Source organism: Girardinichthys multiradiatus, chromosome 20 (assembly GCF_021462225.1).
Source record: "Girardinichthys multiradiatus isolate DD_20200921_A chromosome 20, DD_fGirMul_XY1, whole genome shotgun sequence".
Lineage (NCBI taxonomy): Eukaryota > Metazoa > Chordata > Actinopteri > Cyprinodontiformes > Goodeidae > Girardinichthys > Girardinichthys multiradiatus.
The window spans coordinates 2,516,453-2,539,381 of record NC_061812.1 but is presented as its reverse complement, the minus strand read 5'-3'; the positions used below and the strand labels follow the sequence as shown (position 1 = coordinate 2,539,381).

The window sequence follows — 22,929 nt, the reverse complement described above, 5'->3', positions numbered from 1 at the left end:
AAGTGAAGCTGCAGCTTTTCTTTGGACGTAACCTCATCTGTTTGTCGTCTACAGCAACCAGTCAGCTGATTAGTAATTTCAGCTGGACTCTGGTATGACTATACAGAACATACTTGATCCAGTCAAAACATTGTTCCATCACAGAACCAGTTGGTTCTGTTGTGAGATTTTAACACAAACCTTTGGTATAAAATCTTGTGGTTGCAATTCTCAACCTGGTGAAAAGCTTCTTGCAGAAAAACCAAAGTAGCCTCATTAGTTTTAGAGACAAATGTGACTGAGGTGTTCATGAGTCCTCCTGCTCATACGATGCTGCAGCTGAATGTGGTCCTAAAACATGACAACTGTGATAAAGTTCATTGTATCTGAAAAATAATCTTCAGTCCCTCCGGCGGCCGCCTCAGGAAACAGCAGCTGATTGACCTATCTCGTACAATCTAGTGACACCTCTGATGAAGACGGAAGCCTTCGCTGAAACATCTCAGGTGTCTCCTCAGGGACAAAAGCAAAATAACCTAGAGATGATCCAGGATCTTTAAGGAGCTCCTTCAAAACATTTTATTAAAATATCGAAATGAGACTCAAACAGATAAAAAGGGAGCAGTCAGTTTTATTTTACAGATGAAAGATACTTCTAGAAATACTCAACATGTTCAGTTTGTCTCATGACAAAAACAACCATTTCTGCACACACAGACACGCTGCAGTCTGTTTTCTAACCGAGCTTTAATCAGAAACCCAAACACCTTCCAGATTCTAACAGCAGCTCAGAAATCTGCACACACATCTGAACGAGTCTCGGCTCATGAGGAGCTTCAACAGATCGCCTCCACCCGTCTGAATGCAGCTCCAGCCGTCTCACCGGCCACGTTTGGTTGATCTGATCAGGTTAATGTATTTAAGAAAAGTGGAACGGCTGCAGGTCCAACTCCTTCAGGAGGCGGAGCTTCATCATGGCAGGAAACTGGGGCAGCAGCTTCTACGCCATGCTGAGGAGACAGAGAAGAAGAACATTAAGCTCTGAGTGGTGTGTTAATAAACCAAAGTTCTCCAGCAGTTTGTGATAAAAAAAACAACATGGCTGTTTGTGTCTGGAAACACTTTCAGCAGAAGATCCTCAGCTTCAGAGTCTTCACTCATAGCCAAACGTTCTTCAGAAACTGAACATGCTGCGCAGGTTAAGGAAGCAGAAAGAAAATAATGTCTGCCACTTTGTTCTTTAAACCAGGAGTCCTCCAGAGCTTCTGTCCTGCAGCTTCTAGATGGATCTCTGCTCCAACATACCAGACTTAAATGAAAGGCTCACTACCGTGACTCTGCAGGACCTGACAGCACCCTCAGGAGGTGATTTTGTAGCAGGAGGGCATCTAAACGCTGCAGGACAGGAGCTCTGGAGGACTGGAGTAATACCTCCAGGACACAGTCAATGAAACTCAAACCAGTTTGGATCTTCTACCAGACTGGTTCCCCTTATTCCACCACGTTGAGCTTGTGCACAAAACTAAATATGCAAATCTGTGCATAAACACACCTGCATGGAACATTCATAATGTAGGATGTTTTTGACCTTTTTACTGCAGTCAAGAAATATTTGATTCAGGACGCTGCTTCTGCCTGTTGGTCTCCTTATAGAAGGTGATCATGTTGCAGCAGATCTCTGACCCAGTTGATACAGTTTAGTTAGAAACACTTTAAACCATTCTAATAGCACTAATATGCTTGGACAAGACCGGTATTAAAGTTTCATCCTGAGCTCTCTCCAGCGCCCCCCTCAGGGTGTCTCAGGAATCATCACATTAACTTCTCTCTAATGTATGAATTCTGTGACCAAAGCCTTAAAACTGTGAGGTTATACATATTTAGGGTTAAATGAACTTGTGCTGACTTTGGTCTCATATTTCGTCCTCCTGGTGAAGCTCAGAGCGTTCCTGGATGTTCTCCTTGATGATGCATCATAAACTGGGCCCGACATGAACTGAGCTATGGTCTCAGCAACACTTGGAGGATTTCAAACAGAAACACTGTCTGAAATGTGGGAATCATCCGATATTTTTCCCTAAAATGAGATGTTTAGACTCCTCTCCTCATCTTTAAGGCGGAAGCTCATTTCAGCTGCTTGTACCTAGAAGGTTGGGTAGGTGGAGTAGATCAGAGCTCCACCTCTAAACCTCAGTGTCCCCTCTGTTATTTTTACAGATGGTGAGGTTCTGTTGACTTCTTCAGGTCATGACCTTTAGCATGCAGCATGGTGGTTCAGAGATAGGATGGAGTTGGATCCTTTCAGTCTGGTTCCTGAGAAGAAAACAATGGAAGGTTCTGACAGGTGAGGTTCTGTTTCAGTTAGAAGAAACCGAGCTTCTTCTCAGAACCTTCTGCCCACTAATTTAGGTGCAGAAGCAGCAGTCTTTGCTACTCCTGGCTTATGTGCAAAACGTGTGGCAGGAAACATATGTCCAAGTTCCTTGGATCCCGAAGAAAGCATGCGAGAGGTACATGGGTTGACCCGGCCGGAGCAAGATGGACCAGAATGAAAGAGAAGATTGGAGTTTTTCCGTAATTTGACGAAGAACGACGGAGAGTGGGTCGGTTGACTGTGACGTTCGGAGTTGTCACGGAGAATGTGGAACTGTTCTCATTAATTTACACAACGGAGCAGGATGGAGGATGGAGGATTCTTTCGCCTCCCTCTATGAACAACTGTAGCAGCTTCGCAGGCAGGAAGGAACCGGCGATGTTGGTTTTTCAAAATAAAGTCAATTTTAAGGTTTCGAGATATTTAAATTTCAAGCTCTCTGATTATGGTTAGTATAAGGCCTTTTATTTTGTCTGATGGTTCCAAACCCATTTATAAGGCTTGAAATCCCTCTTATTTAACCTGACAGGGCACACCTGTGAAGTAAAAACCATTTCAGGTGACTACCTCTTGAAGCTCATCAACAGAATACCAAGAGTGTGTGGAGCAGTAATCAAAGCAAAAGGTGGCTACTTTGAAGAACCTAGAATATAAGACATATTTTCAGTTGTTTCACACTTTTTTGTTCAGTATATAATTCCACATGTTTTAATTCATAGTTTTGATGCCTTCAGTGTGAAGCTACAATATTCATAGTCATGAAAATAAAGACAACTCTCTGAATGAGAAGGTGTCCAAACGTTTGGTCTGTACTGTAAGTCTGCAGTTGGTCCATCTTCTCACAATGATCAAAGCTTGGGGAGTTGTTGCAGAATCTAACTGCTTTAAACTGAACCAGAACTTCCTCCCTGAACTGTCTGCTGTGGTTCTGGGTCTCCATGATACTGGTTGTTCTTAAATGTTCTCCAACAAATTAGGTGACTTCTGAAGTTAAGTAGTTGCACTGGATTTTATTTAGGGGCATCAGAGTAAAGTTGGCTGCAATGTAAACGTTTGATTTTTATTTCTATTTACGGTCATCCTTCCACTAAACAGTTAAACTCAACTTTGTGTTTTTCTGCCACATAACATTTCAGTGAAAACCTTGAGGTCTGTGGTTCTAATGTGGAAAGGTTCAAAGGGTGTGAATACTTTTGCTGATGCTGTGAACCAATCAGCAGCTGAGATTTAGAAGCTTTCTGTTCAGAAGCAGCTGGGGCAAAGAGACCGGACTGGATGTGGTGTGTGAGCGTCTGTCACCTGTCAATCAGAGAGTCCCTCATGCTGGTGGTGATGGCGGAGGCCTGCGCCGACTCGCTGAGCCGGAACACGCTCTCGATGACGGACAGCTCCGTGCTGGTCGTGTCCAGTCCACAGAACGCGCACCAGTCGTTGACCACCATCCCACCCGCGATCACCTCGCTGCCCCGGTTTACTGTGCCAGCCTGGACAATAAATCCAATGTTTACACGGTTCTGGATTCAACAGAGTCCAAATCCAGAGAGACTATGACTCACCACCAGCGGAACCTGCAGCAGAGACGACAGCTCGTCCTGGTCTTCGATGGACGTCTTCGGGTGGACGAGGCCTCCCTGGTTACTGAAGGCACAGTAGGAACCGATGAGAACCTGTTCAGCCACCGTCTGACGGAAAACCTCCACCTTCAGGGTGTCTGCGAGGATCTCCTCCGTTTCCTAAAACAAAGAGAACATAGAAAACTAAGTCCTCACATCTAATGGAGGAAACAAACCAGAGCAGCAGGTCTGAGGAGATGGAGGTCTGAAACATCTGCTGAAGCATCAGAATATTCATCCATCTCATAACACGACCCACATCACATTATGTCTCTCAGTCCAGATCCAAGAAGAAACTATGTCTGCAACAGAAGCAGCTCTCTTCATGCTGCTGCTCCTTCTCCTTCAGACCACTACAAACACACCCTCCTATCTTCAGCAGCCTGCGAGGATATCTGGAGATCAGGTTAAATGGATGAAGACATTGTTCCTAGCATGTCTCCCATCAGCAGATCTGCATCTGAGCTCAGATTCTCACCCTGTCGAGGTCGGGGTGAACCAGAGCCACGTAGTCGTTGCAGGCGATGACGTTCCCGAGCGCAGAGAGCCTCTCCTCCACCCTCTGGATCCTCACAGCGTCCGGAAGGGAGTTCCTGATGTGCTGCAGCTCCTGGTCTGTCGTGTTGTTGGGAACTAGGAGGCCGTGGCGATTGCCTGAGGAGGAAGAGGAGCTCATTAACAGCCCCGAGGAATCATAATGGTCTGAGGAAGACGCTTCACTCACCGACACACATCCTGCCGATGATCCGACAGCCGGCGATGGAGGCGTGGACCACTGGGATGGTTTCTGACAGCTCCCCTTCAAACACGCTACACAAACACACAGTTTAGTCCGGGTGACTCACCTGCTCTGTAAACTGTGATGTTATTTAGATAAACCTCTAATAGGTGCCTGAAGGTTTATGTTTTCCTGGATGTTTGAGGAAATAAAGACTAAACCTGCATAAAGCTGTGGAGCAAACAGCGAGATGGAGGCTGATATGGAACAATAACAGAGACACAATGAGAGGAAAGTAACACCTAAAAGATAAACGTGATAAGTTGGAGCTGCTGACTCCAGGTCAATGATTTTATGATAAGAACATATTTAATGATCCACTGATCAATTATATCCTTAACTTTTATACCATCAGCGAGCAGCGGCACCCAGTCCATCTCATATTCTGTCCTTTGAGGCTGATTTACACAAAAACCTCCATGATCCGGTTATTCCTGAACCTAATCAGCATCCTCAGCTTCTGATTGGCTCCTCTCTGGACCTATCTGAGCTTCTGTCTGGTGTCCAACCAGGGATGTTTCCTCCTTGGGGAAAAGCTGTGGATGACCTTCATATCTGGACCAGGACTCGGTTCAGACTAGGGATGCACATTTATTGTTATCCCGTAAAATCTTCTCACCGTGGTAAGAACTGCGATTTATTGTGACGAGAATTTCCAATTAACACCTGTCCAAAAATAGTGGGAGTTTTGATTGTTACTTTTTCTATTTTCTCAACTGTCCATGAGGGAATAAGTACATATTAATTCAAATATTTGATTAAATGTCGTTTAGCTGCTTGTTTCAACATGAGTTATGTTTTGAACAACAGGGTTTGTGTCTGTAGGTTTTTACTGGACCAGACATGCAGTCACAGACATAAAGTTGCCTAAAATAAGGCTTAAAGTCCAACTCATTTATCCCCATGGAAGGTGAGGAACCGCTGCTGCTCGGTGTTGGACTGATAAAGTTAACAGGGCGTTTAACAGCTGCGGTTTGGGTTAAAGATGCATTCAGCACCTCCACCTGAACTTTTCAGATCTTTATTATGAGACTGAAGCGAATTTAGATCCATTCTGCTGCCTTACAGTCAGTACTCAGGGAGAAGCCTGCTGGGCTCAGATTGTTTCTGTTTTCAGGATCGAGGCGCGCGCGGCAGGTGTGGACTCACCTGTAGAAGTTCTCCGAACCTCCGATGGCCACCAGGCAGTAGGTGTTGGTGAGTTTGGCGAAGCAGCCGACCTCGTTGTTCTTCTCGAAGGAGGCTCTGACGGCCATGATGGGACGTTCAGGTCCAGGACAAACAGACACGTTCTTCTCCGGAACCGGGACAGAACCTGGAGTTATTTTCAGCTAGCCAACAGCTCCACGCGCTCTGGGAACAAATATCAACCTGTAGCTAGCTCGCGGCCTCCAGACACGATGCGGAGATTCCTTCCTTCAACCCCGCGTGTTCACTTCCGCTTCTGGGTCACCGTGATGACGTGGCACGCACAGTCGTGCTATTTTAAGACTCAAAGATTGCTTACGTATCATTTAGATATTCTTAGTTAAAATTTATATACGTATTAATTCTTTGATAGTTTTAATTTAGCTTTTATTTTTGCAGTAATTTCTGCTCATGTCACTTTTACGAATTGCTGAATTTTGTATTATTTTATTTTATTTTATTTGTATTTGTTTTGCTTTCATTACATCACTTATTATTAATTATTAATTTACATATATTGCGCTGATTATTCTTTATAGTTTTACATATTACTTGACTGATAAATAATTAATAAATAGTTTTTTATCCATTACATTTGTACATTTTAGCTTTGCTGTGTTAATCTGAGGTTTTTGTTTGCCAGGCTACGTCTTGCTATGTATCAGTGAAGCATAGAAAGGCTCCTAAACTCAAGCAATAATCCAGTGTTGGGTAAACCTAGCAGAGACATTATTTAAAATGATTCTTTAGGTCCTTCGGTATCAGCAGATTCTCAAAAAGAAGCAATCTAAGTATAACAATGACCATCAGTGGGACCCTTTGTGGGGTTCCTTGAGACAACATTGTTGTAAATAAGCGCCGTTTAACTAAATAATCTAAACTGAAACTATCTGTGTAGTTATGCTGCTATAGGCTTAGGCTGCTGGAGGACATAATGACCACTTTCACCCTCTTCGCTACATTCTCACACTACTCTCCAATTTTGCATTATTTGCTGTTATTTCAGCTTTTAACTTTGTTCTCTCTTTTCTCTTCCTAGAAGCTACATCTGGCCTGACTCTGTCTACCTGTGACACCTTTCTGGAGAGGGGAATCGTCCAAGCTTCTGCTGGCAACAACTTAATGCTCACCTTCTACAGATGATCCACATGGCCCTGTCTTTCAGTGTTTAACCCTTTCTCTCTCCTAGACATGGCTACTGACTGAGCTTCTACTGTAACTGACTCTATGTGCTCTCTTTCAGACTCTAACCTTGAAAACTGGATCAGAGTTTATCTGTTCTTTCTTTCTAGATGAAACGACTAAAGGAGCTACATCCATTAACATTTACTTTTCCTTCCCATAGAAAGTACTCCTGGATCAGTGCTTCTTTGTGTCTCTGCTCTGTTCTCTCTAACCTCCAGTCGGTCGTGGCAGATGGCCGCTCACACTGAGCCTGGTTCTGGTTCTGCTGGAGGTTTCTTCCTGTTAAAAGGGAGTTTTTCCTCTCCACTGTCGCTACATGCATGCTCAGTATGAGGGATTGCTGCAAAGTCAACGCCAGTGACTGTCCACTGTCTCTACATGCTCATCCAGGAGGAGTGAATGCTGCAAGTCACTGACTGGATGCAATCTGCTGGGTTTCCTTAGATAGAAAAACTTTTTATCCAATTTGAATAAATAACTGAATCTGACTGAACTGTTCAATGATTAGGATTAATTGGAATGTATGAACCTGACTGTTGTGAAGAACCTTGAGACGACATGTGTTGTGAATTGGCGCTATATAAATTAAACTGAATTGAATTAAATTAATAACAGAGTCTAATTTTGACAATTAAAATGCAATTCTGAACAGATTCTGACCATTTAGGTAAATGTGTTTGGGGGCATCATAAGAGAGGATTAGCTTTATTGTTGCAGGAAGAAACCTTGAGCAGAACCAGAACCAGGATGAGTGACAATCTGCCTGGAGCAGCTGAGAGGAAGAGGCAGAAACCCAGATAAACACAGATGCTGTTGGTAACAAACAGATGGAGAGAGAAGATGAAGAATTAAAAAAATGGGTTTAAACTGAGGGAAAAAACAGAAAAGCTCATCAGGAGAAAAGATGGATGCTGGAACCCAGCTTCAACACACTAACATACTCCATGCAGCGCTGGTGATGCCTTCTAAGGTGTCTATGAAGCCTCCTCTGAGTCTGCTGACCTCCATTCACTTTTCTGACTGTCGGATGCTCCAGTAACTGACTGAACCGTCTGATAGCAGCACCTACGCCCTTTGGTGGCCATTCTTTGTGTATCAGCTTATTTACACCGTTTGCATGTGGACCAAATGAAACCCTTTCTTTTATTGATTCTTTTAAAACAATGATCCATGTTTAGCTGGTAAATGGTCTGATTATGGGCTCTCTGTAGCTTCATAACAGAATAAAACATTTATTCTGTTTTATTTGTTGCACAGTGGGTTGTGGACCTCCTGACTGACACATGTTAAAGGTATTTTATTGGATTTTAGCCTCAGGTTTCTCTCCAGTAGGTGTTATTCTGCTTCCCTCCAGCTGTTTGACTATTCCTGACCCAGTTTTACAAGATTCTGTCTGTAAAAAGATAAATTGAGTCAATAAGAGCCGTTCTTCCTGTTTTACAACCTGCATAGCAACCGACCTCATGTTGTACCGGCTCGTCGCTCTCAGCCAATCACAGCGGGCTCTTCCTGTTGTTTGTGTCACGTCACTGTAGCGCAAACAAAGCTGAAAAGAGCCTTAGAGGTATCACTGCTTTCCATTTTAATTCAGATGTCATGCTGATTGGCTGGACACTCATTTCCAAAGGTTTCTACAGTGATGTTTCACTGTAGGAGCCAGACGTTGGCTCGGAAGTAGCTCTTAACAATGCTTCTCCAGACGCCCCGAACAATCTGAAGATTAATCAGAGAAAAAAATCCCTGCTCCAGTGTCCTGCTGTCCATACATGCACATAATTGCAGTCTGTTCTTGTTGGTTTTCTTGGATAGGGTGGCGTCTTTGCTTACCCACCTTCTGCCAAAGTAAAAAAGCTCTGCACTGGTGGCAGCAGGATTCTGTTGTGTCCTGCTCAGGAGCAGAAGGTCCTGCAGCTTGGTTCACCTGCATGGATGTCCTGACGTTTCTTCTGTGCAGCAAAACCTCTCAGCTTGGAGCTCTTAATAATCCAGAAACTATTATTCCAGCTGTAGTTTCCTGTGTGTGAGCCAGTGTTGACTGGGATGGTGCTTTCTTTAGAAGCAGCAGTGCTGTCAGAAGAAGACAATTATTTCAATGCGTCTGTTTTAGTGCACTGCTTCTTTGTTGTTGGTTTTTGCCAGAAAGGTAAGTTTCAGGTTAATAAACCCACATGCAGCCAGTTGATCTGGATCTGATCATTCTGAACAATAAACCAGAGAACCTTTAGCACAGAAACTAAACTGTGACGTTTGAACAACTCAACACTCGTTAACGGACTGGCTTTATGCATTTAAAAAAAAACTGGGACAGAACTCAGCTCAGCGTCCTGGAGATCTGTCAGCTATAAGCCGCGGAGTGATACCTCCTCTCACTCACTAGGATCTCTGCAGCCGTCGTCTCAGCTGACACATCCGTCCGGATTCTTTGCCTGGAAACATCTGAAACTAATCGGAACCGCCGTCAGATTGAGACGGACGGACCTCCCAGCCTGCGAAGGGTCCATTAGGTGGGAAGAAATGAATTTGTGTTCCCAGATCAGCTCGGAGTTCTGGTTTTCCAGTCTGTCTGTGAGGGTCCAGCTCTGACTGCTGTAAACACGTCAGCTGCAGGCAGGTTGACGGATGAGTGGAACAAAACCAGGACTCACTGCAGCAGGGGCCCGGTCCAATCCCGGAGAGCTACATCCTGCTATGTCTGGATGAATCCCTGCCCCAACACACCAGAATCAGATGTCTGAACTCAGTCATCAGGATCTCATTGGTGTGTTGCAGAAGGGATCCATCTAACATTGGCAGAACCAGGCCTGCACGCCTCTGCACTGCAGCAAAGAGTCAGAGATACATTCATTGAATGGCTGTAAATAGTTTAGGTTTGTTAACTTTCAAAACATTGTTGGGTTGGCTGCACTAGTTGTGCAGGTAAAGAGCTGCAGAGTCCACACCAGTCAGAGCTCAGACTGTCCCTCATTTACTTATATTTCAATGGTAACATTTATGCAGCAGTATGCTGAAACATGCATAAACATGAATAAAGTACAGAGGGATTACTAAACCCAGCTTTACCCTTCTAATGTGATTCCAAGTCCATATGTAGACTGTGCCTGAACTCCAAGGTGAAATCCCTGCAGTATCATGAAAGGTCTGCTTGAGTGTGGGTGGTCATTGGAGGGTCTTCAGGGCTCCTTATTAAATGTGGCCCAATGTGAGGTTTTTCTGAGCATGCCCAGAATATCCATAGAAAGCTTCTGTTATTTCTGAAGTGGCAGCATATGCGGGTCCTGGGTGGAGCATGGGGAAGCATGGTGGTAGCGTATCATGATGTGGGTCCACAGCACCACTGTGGCCTGGTCTTTGAGAAACAGGACTGGTTACACTACAACACCAGCATGGTGGAGTTATTGTGGAAATGAACTGCTGACATCAGCCACTTTATTAGGTACACCTGTTCAATTACTTACTAAGTTAAATAGCAAAAATCACACGGCATCTAGACCTGGTGAAGACACCTTCCTGAAGTTCTGAGTATTAGAATGGAGAAGAAAGCAGATTGAAGTGACTTTGAATGTGAGATGGTGCCAGATGGGCTGGTCTGAGTATCTCAGAACCTGCTGATCTGCTGGGATTTTCACCCACAACCATCTCTCTGGGTTACAGAGGATGGTCAAAAAAGAGAAAATATCCAGAGAGCAGTAGTTGTGTGGAGGAAGATGTCAGAGGTCAGAGGAAAATGGAGATACTGGTTCCAGATGATGGAATGGAAACAGTAGCTCCAAAAGAACCATTTTTCAGCTTATCCCAACATGTGGAACCTTGAGGCAGATGTTCCACAGCATCAGAAGACAACACCAGGTCTCTCTGCTTTCAGATAAGCACAGGAAACTGAGGCCAATATTCACACAGACTCACCAGAACTGGACCAGAACAGGCTGAAAAGATGTTTCGTGTTCCGATGAGTCTTGGTTTTAGCTGCAGCATTCAGATCGTTGGGTCAGAACTTGGTGTAAGCAACATGACCGCATGGATCCATCCTGCTTGGGTCAAAAGTTCAGGCTGGTGGGGGTGGTGTCGTGTTTTCTGGTACTCTGTTGGTACCAGCTGAACATAATTTAAACCTTACAGTCGACCAGAGTATTTTCTTCTGATGGCTGCTCCCAGCTAGATAATGCTCCATGTAACAAAGCTCAGATCAGCTCCAGCTAGCTTCTGGAACATGATGATGAGTTCACTGGACTCCAGTTTCCTCCACAGTCACCAGATCTCAGTCCAGCAGAGCTCCTTTGGGATGTGGTGGGATGAGAGATTCCCAACACTGATGTTCAGTTCTACAGCAACTGTGTGGTGCTGTCAGGTCAACATGGACCAAACTCTCGGAGGACGTTTCTGACACCTTTGAATCTGTGCCATGAAGAATTAAGTTGGTTCTAAAGGAAGTAGGGATCCAACCAGGCACTGACAAGGTGTACCTAATAAAGAGTCCGTTGGGTGCAGAGTGTGATGAGGTAACAGGAGAGGGTTTGAAGGACATGGAGAAGATGCACAGAGCAGCTTTAGGTGATGTTTCATCAATGAAGGTTCAGATCCAGCCATGTTCTACAAGGTTCTTCATCCAGCAGGAAGGAACCTGTAAATGAACTTCAGAAATCTTTTTCCGGGCTTCATAAAGGATGTTTGGATCTCGGCTGTTTTTTGTTTCTTTTCAGGACAAGCAAGAATTTAATCGGCAAACAAAAAGGTTCTGTACAAAAACTGTTAACGCTGTTTAAAAACTGTGAGCATCAGAACCGTCTGGTGGGCTCAGATGTCCATCTTTATGTGTCTGCAGTGTTTCCTGTAGGAGTTCTGACAGGTTAAACAGAACTTTCAGATCCAGTTTCTACAGAACCACTCAGTACAAATATACTGGCATTGAACGAGACTGTGGGTGTGTCTCTCTGCACTCTGGGCTCTGATTGGTCAGAAATCTGACTCTCGGTCTGAAGATTAGGCTGTGATCACGAAAGGAGTTAAATGTAAAAGGTTCTGAATGTTTCAACTGGGTCAGAACCATCATTACCCAATAAGCTGAACATTCTGTGGAAAAATCTGGAAAAATCCTCAAAGTTACACTGTGTTGATCAACTGGAAACGGGATCAAAATGATAACTGGGTCAGGTAAAGTCCAACTTCCTGTGACCCATTTAAACTTTGAATGATGAAAGTTCTGATGGAAGGTACGGCTGAGATATGGGTTTATCGCTGTTTTAACCAGAATGTTTTATGGAAATGGTTTTTTATGATCTCTATAAAAATCATTCTGATTGAAAATCTACAAAATTCTTTAAACTCTAAGATTAGTAAAATGGAAACAGAATAATCATTTTATAACCATTTTATAATCATTTTAGAACCATTTTTTAATCATTTTATAACCATTTTATAATAATTTTGTAATAATTTTATAATCATTTTATAACCATTTTATAATCATTTTATAATAATTTTATAACCATTTTATAATCATTTTATAATAATTTTATAATAATTTTATAATCATTTTATAATAATTTTAGAACCATTTTACAGGAAAAAAGAAACCAAATGATGGGATAAGGAAGTTTATTATAAACTGGCTCCCATATTGAAAAACTGTGTGCAGTTTTCCTGCCGGCCGGCATCCTTGCAGTTCTGATGAAGTGACCCCAGTCCGTTTACCGAACGACTCGGACTTTAATAGAATCATTAATGCAGATATGCTGTAAATTAACCTGTTACTCAGAGATGATTTATCTGAATTATTTCATGCAGGGTGGATTCAGCTCCTGCCAAAAGTGTTTTATCAATGGAGGAGGAGAACTAAAATTAGCTCCCGGGTTCGTTGATGGGACAGATCGACTGAGGCTGCTGGTCGGGTCAGTTTTGGACAGGTTTGTTAGTTTCTCTGTTCCTGCTGTTGAGCTGTTCCCTCTTTGCACACATTTAATGTTGGTGATTGAAACCCAGCAGCCATCAGATACATGTTCTGCAGAAACCCGGCTACCTGGCCCTGAAGGTTCTGGGTTGAAAGCACCTCGCTGTCTGGGACAGATGATGCCAGCGGAGCAGATAAGGAGACAGATGTCACCACAGCCAACAGGATCTGAGAGGACAGAGCTATTTTTAGGCTGATCTGCGGTCCTGCTGTGATCTGCTCCAATTAGACAGCCGGTGAGGAGAACGAGGCGACTCTTCATCAGCTGAATGCAGATAAAGAAGCTCTGAAGTTCATAAAATAAAAGAATGAAGCGTTTGTTGCTGCAGGCCTCGATTTTCCCATTCCAGCCCGACTGCACTGAGGTCAGTGAGGAATTTTCCAGTTTAAATCCAGTTTTGCGCTCCTGAAGCCAGCTTCTTCCCCAGAACACGGACTGACACCTTCACAGTGTCCGTCTGTGACTGTGAATCCGTTTCAGCTGAGAGAGTAGGAGTGTGAGAACATTCTGCAGAGGTTCAGAGACGACCCAGAAGCCCACCAGCTAGAGTCCAACTTTCAAATAACTGGACTCATTAGGAACAATCTTCCCTCTATGGTGCAAAATCAGAGCTCAGTTGGGCTAAAAATCATCAGCATTTACGTAAATAGTCCAGCTCTACATTACCTGATGCCCAGCTTCTCTTGGCTCTGAAGGAATCTGGGATGGACCATCACAGAAGGAACATGGGTCAGATGCCTCAGTTCTCCAGATGTTTGATGAAAAAGGAGCATCAGGCCTGTTCTCAGCAACCAGTCCCTGCAGCCAGACTCTGTAATGCTAGAAGCTTGCTTCATGGTATGGGCTTGGATCAGAAATGGCAACTCGAGTTTGAGATGTTGACTTCAGACTTGACTTAGACTTTAGTCCTAAACCTGAGACTTGACTTGGACTTGTGGTCTGAGACTTGAGTCTTGGAACCAGTTTTTATGTTCTGTAATGAAGAATGAAAGGAAGCTGGTCTGTGAGCTCCAGACTGCAGCTGCTGCATGTTTTACTGTGAAAGGATGAACTTGATTATCAGCCAGTGATGTTGGTGGATTATTATGGGATGTTATTGTTTATGTTAGCTGTAGCTTCATAATAATAACCACGTGAAGGTCTCTGACTGAACGCTGTAATAAATGACTTTGGATCATTTAGGAACGAAATAAACGTAACTGACCTCTGACCTTCTCTTTCTGCTAAGCTAGCTGCTACATCACAAGGACACTTCCTTGTGGAAATATCATAATGAAAGCACTTCCTGTTATGTTCATTCACTTTGTTTCCTTCTATTGTACTATTGTATTCATACTGCACGCTAACATGGAGGTTGTGAAGAAACAACGACTTAAACGTGTGGTCTTCTTCAAGACCTGGAGCATAACATCCCTGAAAATAAGCTGTCTTCAAACGGTGGAAATATTCTTTGGGAGGTTTGAACTGTTTTTGCAAAACTGTCAAAGCATTAATAGTGGCAGCGGCTTCATCTCTGTAAACATAGTACTCTTCTCTAAGAGCCCGGCAGAGAGCTGGATAGCTGTCCCTAATTTCTGGAGGAAGAGTCTTTATGAACACATGAACACTTTTAGCTGTTGTTTTCCAAATAAGTCTCAGCTTCTCACGATCAGAAGGAAAACACAAGTCCAGCAGACAATGTTCAACCTCAAACAGGTAAGCATCAATATTTGACTCCTGGCTATCTGGATCAAAAACTTCTATGTCCTTAGCAAGTGATTCAAGCTGTTTGAAACGGACACGATGCTCCCAAGGTGGACCACGTCCATCTGAGAACTCACGTTGGTTAAGTTCATGAAATGGTGGAAGATTATGATAAAACCTCTGGGGAAGAAAACAAGTTTTCTCATGATTTAAATGAGAGCTTTGTAATGAATGGACTCGTGCAAGTGGTGCTGGGTCAGGTTGGATTGAGTCACCTGAGAACCATGTGCTTCTCTCCTGGTCCCTAGGGGTCGACACAGAGTCAGAAAGGAGAGGGGTGCCGATCAGGCTGGAAGGGTGCTCCTCCCACTGAATCGGGCCACTTGTGCACGCCAAGTCCGGCACTTGGTCATCTTGGTGGTTGTTCACTGCAATGGGATGTGGCAGGACACCACTGGAGACCATCTGACGTCCAACATTTCTGTTAAGGTCTGTGGAAGTAAGTTAGACACTTTGGCTAAATTTAGGAGGGGGAGACTCTGACCTAGGTGCAGGATGCCTACTGTCTGAGTCTCCCCCTGCTGTGGCTGCTGCAGCTGCTGTGAGTGAAAATGCAAATTGGGTACCTGAGAGGTGGGGGTCTGTCCCCCCTTTTGGGATGAAGCTTCCTTGAGCTCATCTGCCTTCAGGTCCACTAACTTTGCTTCAGCTTTCTTGGTCCTCTCCTCGGCTTTTGAGAGCTCAAACTTCACAGCATTCTCTCTTTGAAGGGTCATCTCATGGTCAGTCTGTAACTGAGAATATCTTTTAGCTTCCAGTTGTGATTTCTGCTGATACAACAAGGTAAGCCTACCAACGACATCTGAAATCAGAGCCTCTCTAGTTGAATTTTCAATTAGGTCAAGTAATTCTTGAATCTTTTTATCACATGCAGCAAGGTCAAACTGATTTAAAACATCCCGCTCATCTGGAGACAAACGGATGAGATCAGCAACCACCACCTTCTGCATCTCCACGTCTGCTGAATTCATAATGGAGTTTAATTCCATTATTCTGGCAGACACTACAAAACAACAACAAAGTTATGAGAATGTTGCTAAAAGCAACAACATCTAACAAATGTATGTCCAGCTATATATGTATATCTGACTATACGTATATTGGAAACATTTGATTGTAAAATGGGTGCACCAGTTGATCATTCAACCTGTGACTTATGACAACACTATGCTCCAAGTGTTATAATGCTACTCATTTCTCTAAGGATATTTGTGATTTTAGAGTTAATTTTTCACCTTTCTTTGGGAGAACTAGTGATTAGACACTACTCTTAACCTTTAAGGGAATTTTGTTTAAAATGCAAAGGGAAAAGAAAATTGCTACACCTCCTAAGTGTAATAATTGCAATTTGACTTTTGATTCACCCCCCTTTATGGCAGGGTGATTAGTTTAAATTTGGGATTTAATCTGGCAAAAATCCTGTTCTTTCAAACCATAAAACAAACTATAAAGTTCCTGAATAGGTACATGCATCAAAATTAGGTCAGATATTGAGATTAACTGCAAAGTTAATTCGGTTTCAAATTGTGGTCTTCTACAAAACACAGCCTCTGGATACAGACTGTCTGGACAATACAGACTGTCTGGACAGCGAGGTTAACTGAAGTTAAACCAAGTCTCAAGTTATTGTTTGCACAGAAGAAACCAGACTGAGTCAGCACATCTAAAATTTTGCTTATGTAGCAGAGTCGATTGTTACTAGCACGGAGATATTGGAGTTATTAATTTTGACGAACGTCTAAAATTGTGAACTCCTGGAGTTGTCACGAGTTAAAATGTTCTCTTAAATATAATCAATGACATCTGATGTTAGAACTCCGATGTTTTGAGTCCTATTGTGACCAGTGACAGCTGGTTTTGAGCTAATCACTTGGTACCTCAATAATGTGCAGTTGTGGTTTTATTCATTCACATTTATGTGCAGTGCAAGCTGTTCATAATAATGCCCACCCAGGGACGCCACTATATTGTAAATATGAATCTGAGATTATTATTTAATATTAATATTTTAATATTAATATTTTAATATTTTACCAAATAATATTTCGGTCTGTTAAGGATTGTCCTGTGAATACCAGCCCATTAAGGCGATGGTATTAGGACAGAATAGAAAGGTGGGAGACGAGCTCTGGCATTATTGAACAGCATAAACTCTGCACATATATGGAATTAATTCACACAATTTCTTAAAATACAAGAATTTATTAACAAAAATAAGTCAACTCAAAGTCAAACATATTTCAATCAACAAACTCTTTACTATGCTAAAACAATCCAACTAAACTACCAAGCAGAATGAAAGAATAATGAAGACTAATGGGCTATGTACAATATAAACAAGTTGATTAAAGATGATTAGAAAACATGACAAAAAGAGTGATGCAACATTACCATACAATGTTTATGTTTGAGAACCAAGGATTATCTTGAAGAATCTGGAAGTGAAGTTAAGTTAGTTTTGGAACTAACTTAGAAAATAATCAGCAACATTTAGACAACCATTCACAATGCAAGATCAGATTAAATATTATTTTAATAAAATAATGTTTTAAATAATGATCTGCTGAATAAAACCAACCTCCTGGATGACTAATTCTCAACGGTGTCTAATTAACTGCCTTTATTTATTAAAATAATATTTGAAGAAATATTATTGAGTATTTTGGAAAAGAGCCACATTTTCCTGGAGAAATGGGGCTTAATGGTGTTTACTTAGTTATCAACTCTAGCAAATGATGTTCAGGAACTATTATTCACTAGCTTGAAAACTAACAACCTTTCTGTTGACTAGCCTTAATGTTAGCACACGTGTTCTCACTGGCTGGCCGTTGGGCTAACAAAGAAGCTAGCTAAAGTGCTGAGCTAGAAGATAGCTTAGCACCAGAATCAACACATACCTTTAAAATACCAGGGTTAAAATGCATAAGCGCGGATGGCGCGTTATGAGCAATGTTCTGGTTAAAACCACCCTTTAAATAAAGTTTATCTTAGCTTCAAAACATACAAAGAACACGGAACCGGCACGTGCCGTAGCTAGCCTACTAGCGCTAAAGATCGCCAGGCTCCACAAAACAAACTTCATAGAATGAAAACGTTCAGATTATTTCATCCTAACTGTTAATCTGTTAATCTGCCCAAACCCAACCTCTGACCATGGTGAGTAAACGTTGTCCAAGGGCGATGAAGTTCGAATAAACGTCCACAGTCAACAAGCGGTTGGTTTTCAGCTAACCTCTGCGTTCGCTCTGCAATAGCGTTAGCTCCGGAGGGCTGGGCGGCTGTTCGTTACCGTAATACGGTGGTGCAAGCCATAGTCCGTCCTTGCAGCTCGGCTTGTAGAAACAGCTTCTCCACCGGGATCTCTCCTCGATACAGTTTTGCTTCTGTGGGGCCTCGAAGAGAAAATGTAAGCAACTCTTACACCTTAATTTCCCCGTTCATGAATGAAAATACCGAATACACAGACAGTATTTCATTCTACTTAACTTTGCATATGATCGGTGATCGTATGGCTTCCTTGGATCCAGTTGAATTTATGTCTTTTTGCCAGCAAAAGACATCAGCGCGCTTTCCTCTCCTATCCGGTTCCTATGGAAGGCCGCGTGGAAGAGAGAGACTTGTGGAAAGGTGGGGCTTTTATTTGGGTAATGGCGCCACAGGAAGTCCGCAGTTACACCCTTTCCTGGCTGTGCTGGAAGAAGGTTAATGCACTTTATTTTGAAAAGTTCCAGGAAAGTATGTACCGGAGTTTTAGTGTTGAAACCCATGGCTGTGGTCCCAACACTTCCTATACTTTGTCTCGTTCATTATGTTGTAATTTATACCTTAAATTTGAACATCTTCAACATTAACAGGTTTTAATCTCTTTCTATTATTTGTCTTAGAACATAAATGTCTATATTTCTAATAAGGTAAATTTTACAACAGATTAATTTTCAAAATAATATAAATCAGCCTTCTGTAGGTTTTTGGATGGGGAATGATTGGAAGATAATTATGAAATGTTTTAATGTAATATTTACAGCTTGAGAACAAAGTACCTGGATGTTGTGGATTTGATGAGAAAATGTTTCTATCAGTCGTTAGAGACTTGACTTGGACTTGGAAAGAATGACTTGTGAGCATCTCTGGGTCCAATCTGTGCCCTCAGCAAAGCTCATTTGTGCTTCTGTTACTGGAGAAAAGTCCAGCAGAGATTTTAGAGCAACATCTGCTGCCATGGATAGACCACGGAAAACCAGGTTCTGCACATATTCAGCTGCTGGGCCATGCTCTCTATACAGAATCTGGGAACTTTTTATATTATCTTTAAGTCCTTCCACTGCAGCATAAATATAAATACTGCATAGATCAATTAGCAGACAATCAAGGTCCTGTTAGGTAGTGCTATTTTTAACGTTTAATTTTTCCATTCACGTTTAATTTCCCAGCATGCATTCCCTCCCATGAGAGCTCCAACTGTGACAGTGTTGAGCAGAAGAAGGTGATCCCATCATCTGTGTCCTCTGAACTGATTGTGTTTGATTGGATTTATGTCCGGGACGGGATTAGAGACGTCCGAGCTGATAACCAGGAGAGGCTGTGATGTCTCGTCCTCTTCCTCTCTATCACGATCTGTCCATCTCTGTCCTTTCTCATTTCACCCTCTGTCTCACACACACACACACACACACACACACACACACACACACACACACACACACACACACACAAACACACACTCTTGTTTTGCTATATGTAGTGAGGACCATGTGTTGACTCCCATTGACTTCCATTGATTTTCAGTCATTTTCAACCCTTTCTATGCCCTAGCCCTGACAATAACCCTAAACCTAACCATTACCAGTGCATGCCTAACCCTAACCTTAACCTAAAGTCAATTCACACCTTAGTCCTAAACCTAACCGTTAGTGAAATAGGTCGTGAGGACCAGCAAAATGTCCTCACTTTGGTACAAACGGTCCTCAATTTGATGGTGAAATCGGGAAAATGGTTCTCACTGTGATGCCAAGACAGGAACACACACACACACACACACACACGCAGACACGGTTGCTTTCAGTGTTCAGCTAAGAGCACTTGTACTTGTACTTGTACTCGTACTCGTACTCGTCGTCTTCTGCTTCATCTGGGACCGGGTCGCGGGGGCAGCAGACTCAGCAGAGACACCCAGACGTCCCTCTCCCCAGACACCTCCTCCAGCTCCTCCGTGGGGAACCCAAGGCGTTCCCAGGCCAGCCGAGAGACATAATCCCTCCAGCGTGTCCTGGGCCGTCCACTGGGCCTCCTCCCGGTGGGACGTGCCTGGGATCAGCTCTCTTTTCACCACAACGGACCGGCACAGCCCCCTCATTACTGCGGCAGCCGCACCGATCTCCCACTCCATTCTTCCCTCACTCATGAACAAGACCCTGAGATACTTGAACTCCTCCACTTGAGGCAGGAACTCCCCTCCAACCTGAAGAGGACAAGCCACCCTTTTCCGGTCGAAAACTATGGCCTCGGACTTGGAGGAGCTGATCTTCCCGCCTAGAAATCCTGTCCATAAAAGTTATGAACAGGAGCGGTAACAAAGGGCAGCCTTGCCAGTGTCCAACATGCACCGGGAACAGGTCTGACTTAGTGCTGGCAATGTGGACCAAACTCCTGCTCCGGTTGTACAGGGACCGGATGGCCCCTAAAAAAGGGCCCCTGATTCAATACTCCTGGAGCATCCCCACAGGGCACTACGAGGGACACAGTCGAATGCTTTCTCCAGGTCCACAAAACACATGTGGACCGGTTGGGCAAACTCGAAGCCAGTGTTCCACAGCCGGGACTAAAACCACACTACTCCTCCTGAAGCCGAGGTTCGACTATCGGCCGGACTCTCCTCTCCAATACCCTGGTGTAGTCCTTACCAGGGAGGCTAAGGAGTGTGATCCCCCTATAGTTGGGACACACCCTCTGGTCACAATACTTATGAAGGGCACCGCCACTCCAGTCTGCCAGTCCAGAGGCACTGTCCCCGACCGCCACGCAATGTTGAAGAGGCGTGTCAAAAATGACAGCCCCACAACATCCAGAGACTTGAGGTACTCAGGGCGGATCTCATCCACCCCCAAAGTCCTGCCACCGCGGAGCTTTTTAACCACCTCGGTGACTTCAGCCTGGGTGATGAAGGAGTCCAACCCCGAGTCCCCAGCCTCTGTTTCCACCAGGGAATGTGTGATGGAAGGATTGAGGAGATCCTCAAAGTACTCCTTCTTCCGCCCGATAATGTCCCCGGTCGACGTCAGCAGCTCCCCACCCCCACTGTAAACAGTGTTGGCGAAGCACTGCTTCCACCTCTTGAAGCGTTGGGTGGTTTGTTAGAATCGCCTCAAGGCCAACCGAAACGATTCTGGCAAACCTGGGTTTGTTTGTTAAAATGTTTTAGCTGATATTATTTCCCTCTGTTTGCTTCCCTTTTTATTGTGGTGCTGTCATGGTAACACGGACCAACAAATTTAACGGACATGTCCGGAAAAGAAAACTAATATTTATTTCAGTCAGAGCTCATTATGGTCTGTACTGGTTGCAGTCTCATTAGAAAACAAGTTGGTTTAAACCAAACACATGAGGACATGAATGGAAAATATACTGGGATGGAACAAACCAGGGGTGACTGTGGTGACTGGGATAGAAACCCGGTTCTGTTTGGAGCTCCATCTCAGACACCCTTCCCAGCAGAAACAACATCAAAGTTCCCAGAAAGCAAAGCAAAAACTTTTCCTTCTACAAGTTTGGGTTCAGCTGTGCTACGTGCATGACTAATGGTTCCAGTAGGTGGCAGCAATCTGCTGGTTTTTCAACTGGCTTTTCAAAATAAAAGTCAAATTGTTGGTTTTCTGCTTAGGTCTTAGCTGCTTGGCTAAAAACTAATGATGGGAGGAGATCAGAGTCATGAGAGGGAGACTGAGGAGAGACGAGGAGAAGCTGAAGAACATCAGAAATCTAACAAAACTAAAGCACCAGCTTCTGAAGGTATCGCTTAATAAGTTTTATTTTTATTTATTCTCACTGCTGTGAACTTTATTCAGCAATGGTACTTTACTTCAACATAGAAATAATACTTCTGTCATTTTCCTTCGCAGAAAATCATCTGAGTACATTCCTGCATGTTGCTCCTGCAACTGATTTATAAATGTGCTTCTCCTCCTCAGAGACACCAGGAGAGCTGCCCCAGTGCATGATGGGGACCAGGAAGGTGGACAACATGTGTTTCATGATCTCATGCACCAACTGGTATTGAAGTGGTGGAAACTGGGACTGCTGGGTGCCGATGAATGCTGCATTCATCCTTTGCTTCCATCAGATTGGCTGCATTAATCTTCTGATGCTACTGTGGTTTTAAAGGGTTAATTTTTCATCAACATCAGCTGAAGGTTCCAGAAACATACCTCCAGGAGGTTTGGTCTTTAGTTTCCACTTTCCAGTAAAGTTTAATCATATATCTGCAGAAAACAACAGCCAGCCATCATTTATTGGGACAGATCTGTTAGTTTGCTGAAGGAAAAGCTGAGGAGCTGCTGCAGAGAAGCTCAATGATGACGTCAGACAGTAAATATGAGTGCAAACCATCTGAGAAATGTGTGCTGTTGCGTTGCAGTGGAGGGTCTGCAGGATCGACTGGTTGGAGGATGATTCTGGAGTTACCTCCTCCTAAAAACGCTCAAACTAAAATCAGTCTGACTGATTGTCCACCTTTACACATCACTGCAGGCGGCCTGTTCCTGCAAACTCAGCCGCAAAGCTAAAATCAGAAATGCTTTCTTTGATAAATTTATAAAAAAGCTGTGTTGACTGAAGGTTTGAGAAATTTAACAGAGTTAGTGGGAAATGAAACCTTCCTGGTTCAGGAACATTTGGTAGAAACATGGCTGCTGTTGAATTTTCTTTCTGTGTCAGTAAACCAGTTTCCCTTCACTTCCTTCACAGAAAGTCTTCAGTTTCTCTGCAGGCATAACTGAAATGATGCAACTTCCTACAGAATAAAATGTGTTGTTGGATAAACTGATTGATGTGAAGGTGATACATCTGTAAACAGATTTATAGGAATTACTGTTGGTTTGATGCAAAATAAAGATTAAAATTAATAGATAA

At 43.3% G+C, this 22,929-nt stretch overlaps 1 protein-coding gene and 3 long non-coding RNA genes across 6 annotated transcripts in view; 2 read left to right on the top strand and 2 right to left on the bottom strand.

Moving 5' to 3' along the window:
• LOC124856165 overlaps window positions 1-15,511 on the bottom strand; it is a 23,608-nt gene extending 8,097 nt beyond the window's left edge. The window contains exon 1 of the long non-coding RNA XR_007035267.1: window positions 15,372-15,511. This is a non-coding gene — a long non-coding RNA (uncharacterized LOC124856165). The remainder of the gene's footprint in view (window positions 1-15,371) is intronic.
• Window positions 591-6,200, bottom strand: eif6 (eukaryotic translation initiation factor 6). The gene is made up of 6 exons (XM_047346393.1): window positions 5,894-6,200; window positions 4,691-4,776; window positions 4,445-4,620; window positions 3,910-4,086; window positions 3,653-3,837; window positions 591-989 (listed from the first exon to the last, which is right to left on the bottom strand). The coding sequence occupies exons 1-6, from the start codon at window positions 5,998-6,000 to the stop codon at window positions 980-982; spliced, it is 741 nt and encodes a 246-aa protein (XP_047202349.1). The 5' UTR covers window positions 6,001-6,200; the 3' UTR covers window positions 591-979.
• On the top strand, window positions 4,793-6,086 carry LOC124856164. The gene is made up of 2 exons (XR_007035266.1): window positions 4,793-5,367; window positions 5,862-6,086. It is a non-coding gene; the product is annotated as an uncharacterized LOC124856164 (long non-coding RNA).
• On the top strand, window positions 8,695-22,929 carry LOC124856163. 3 transcript variants are annotated; one of them, XR_007035265.1, is made up of 5 exons: window positions 8,695-9,621; window positions 12,899-13,017; window positions 15,054-15,244; window positions 21,683-21,810; window positions 21,990-22,929. It is a non-coding gene; the product is annotated as an uncharacterized LOC124856163 (long non-coding RNA). The 3 variants fall into 3 exon arrangements; XR_007035264.1 differs by having other exon boundaries at window positions 8,697-9,621; window positions 15,054-15,234; XR_007035263.1 differs by lacking the exon at window positions 15,054-15,244 and having other exon boundaries at window positions 8,724-9,621.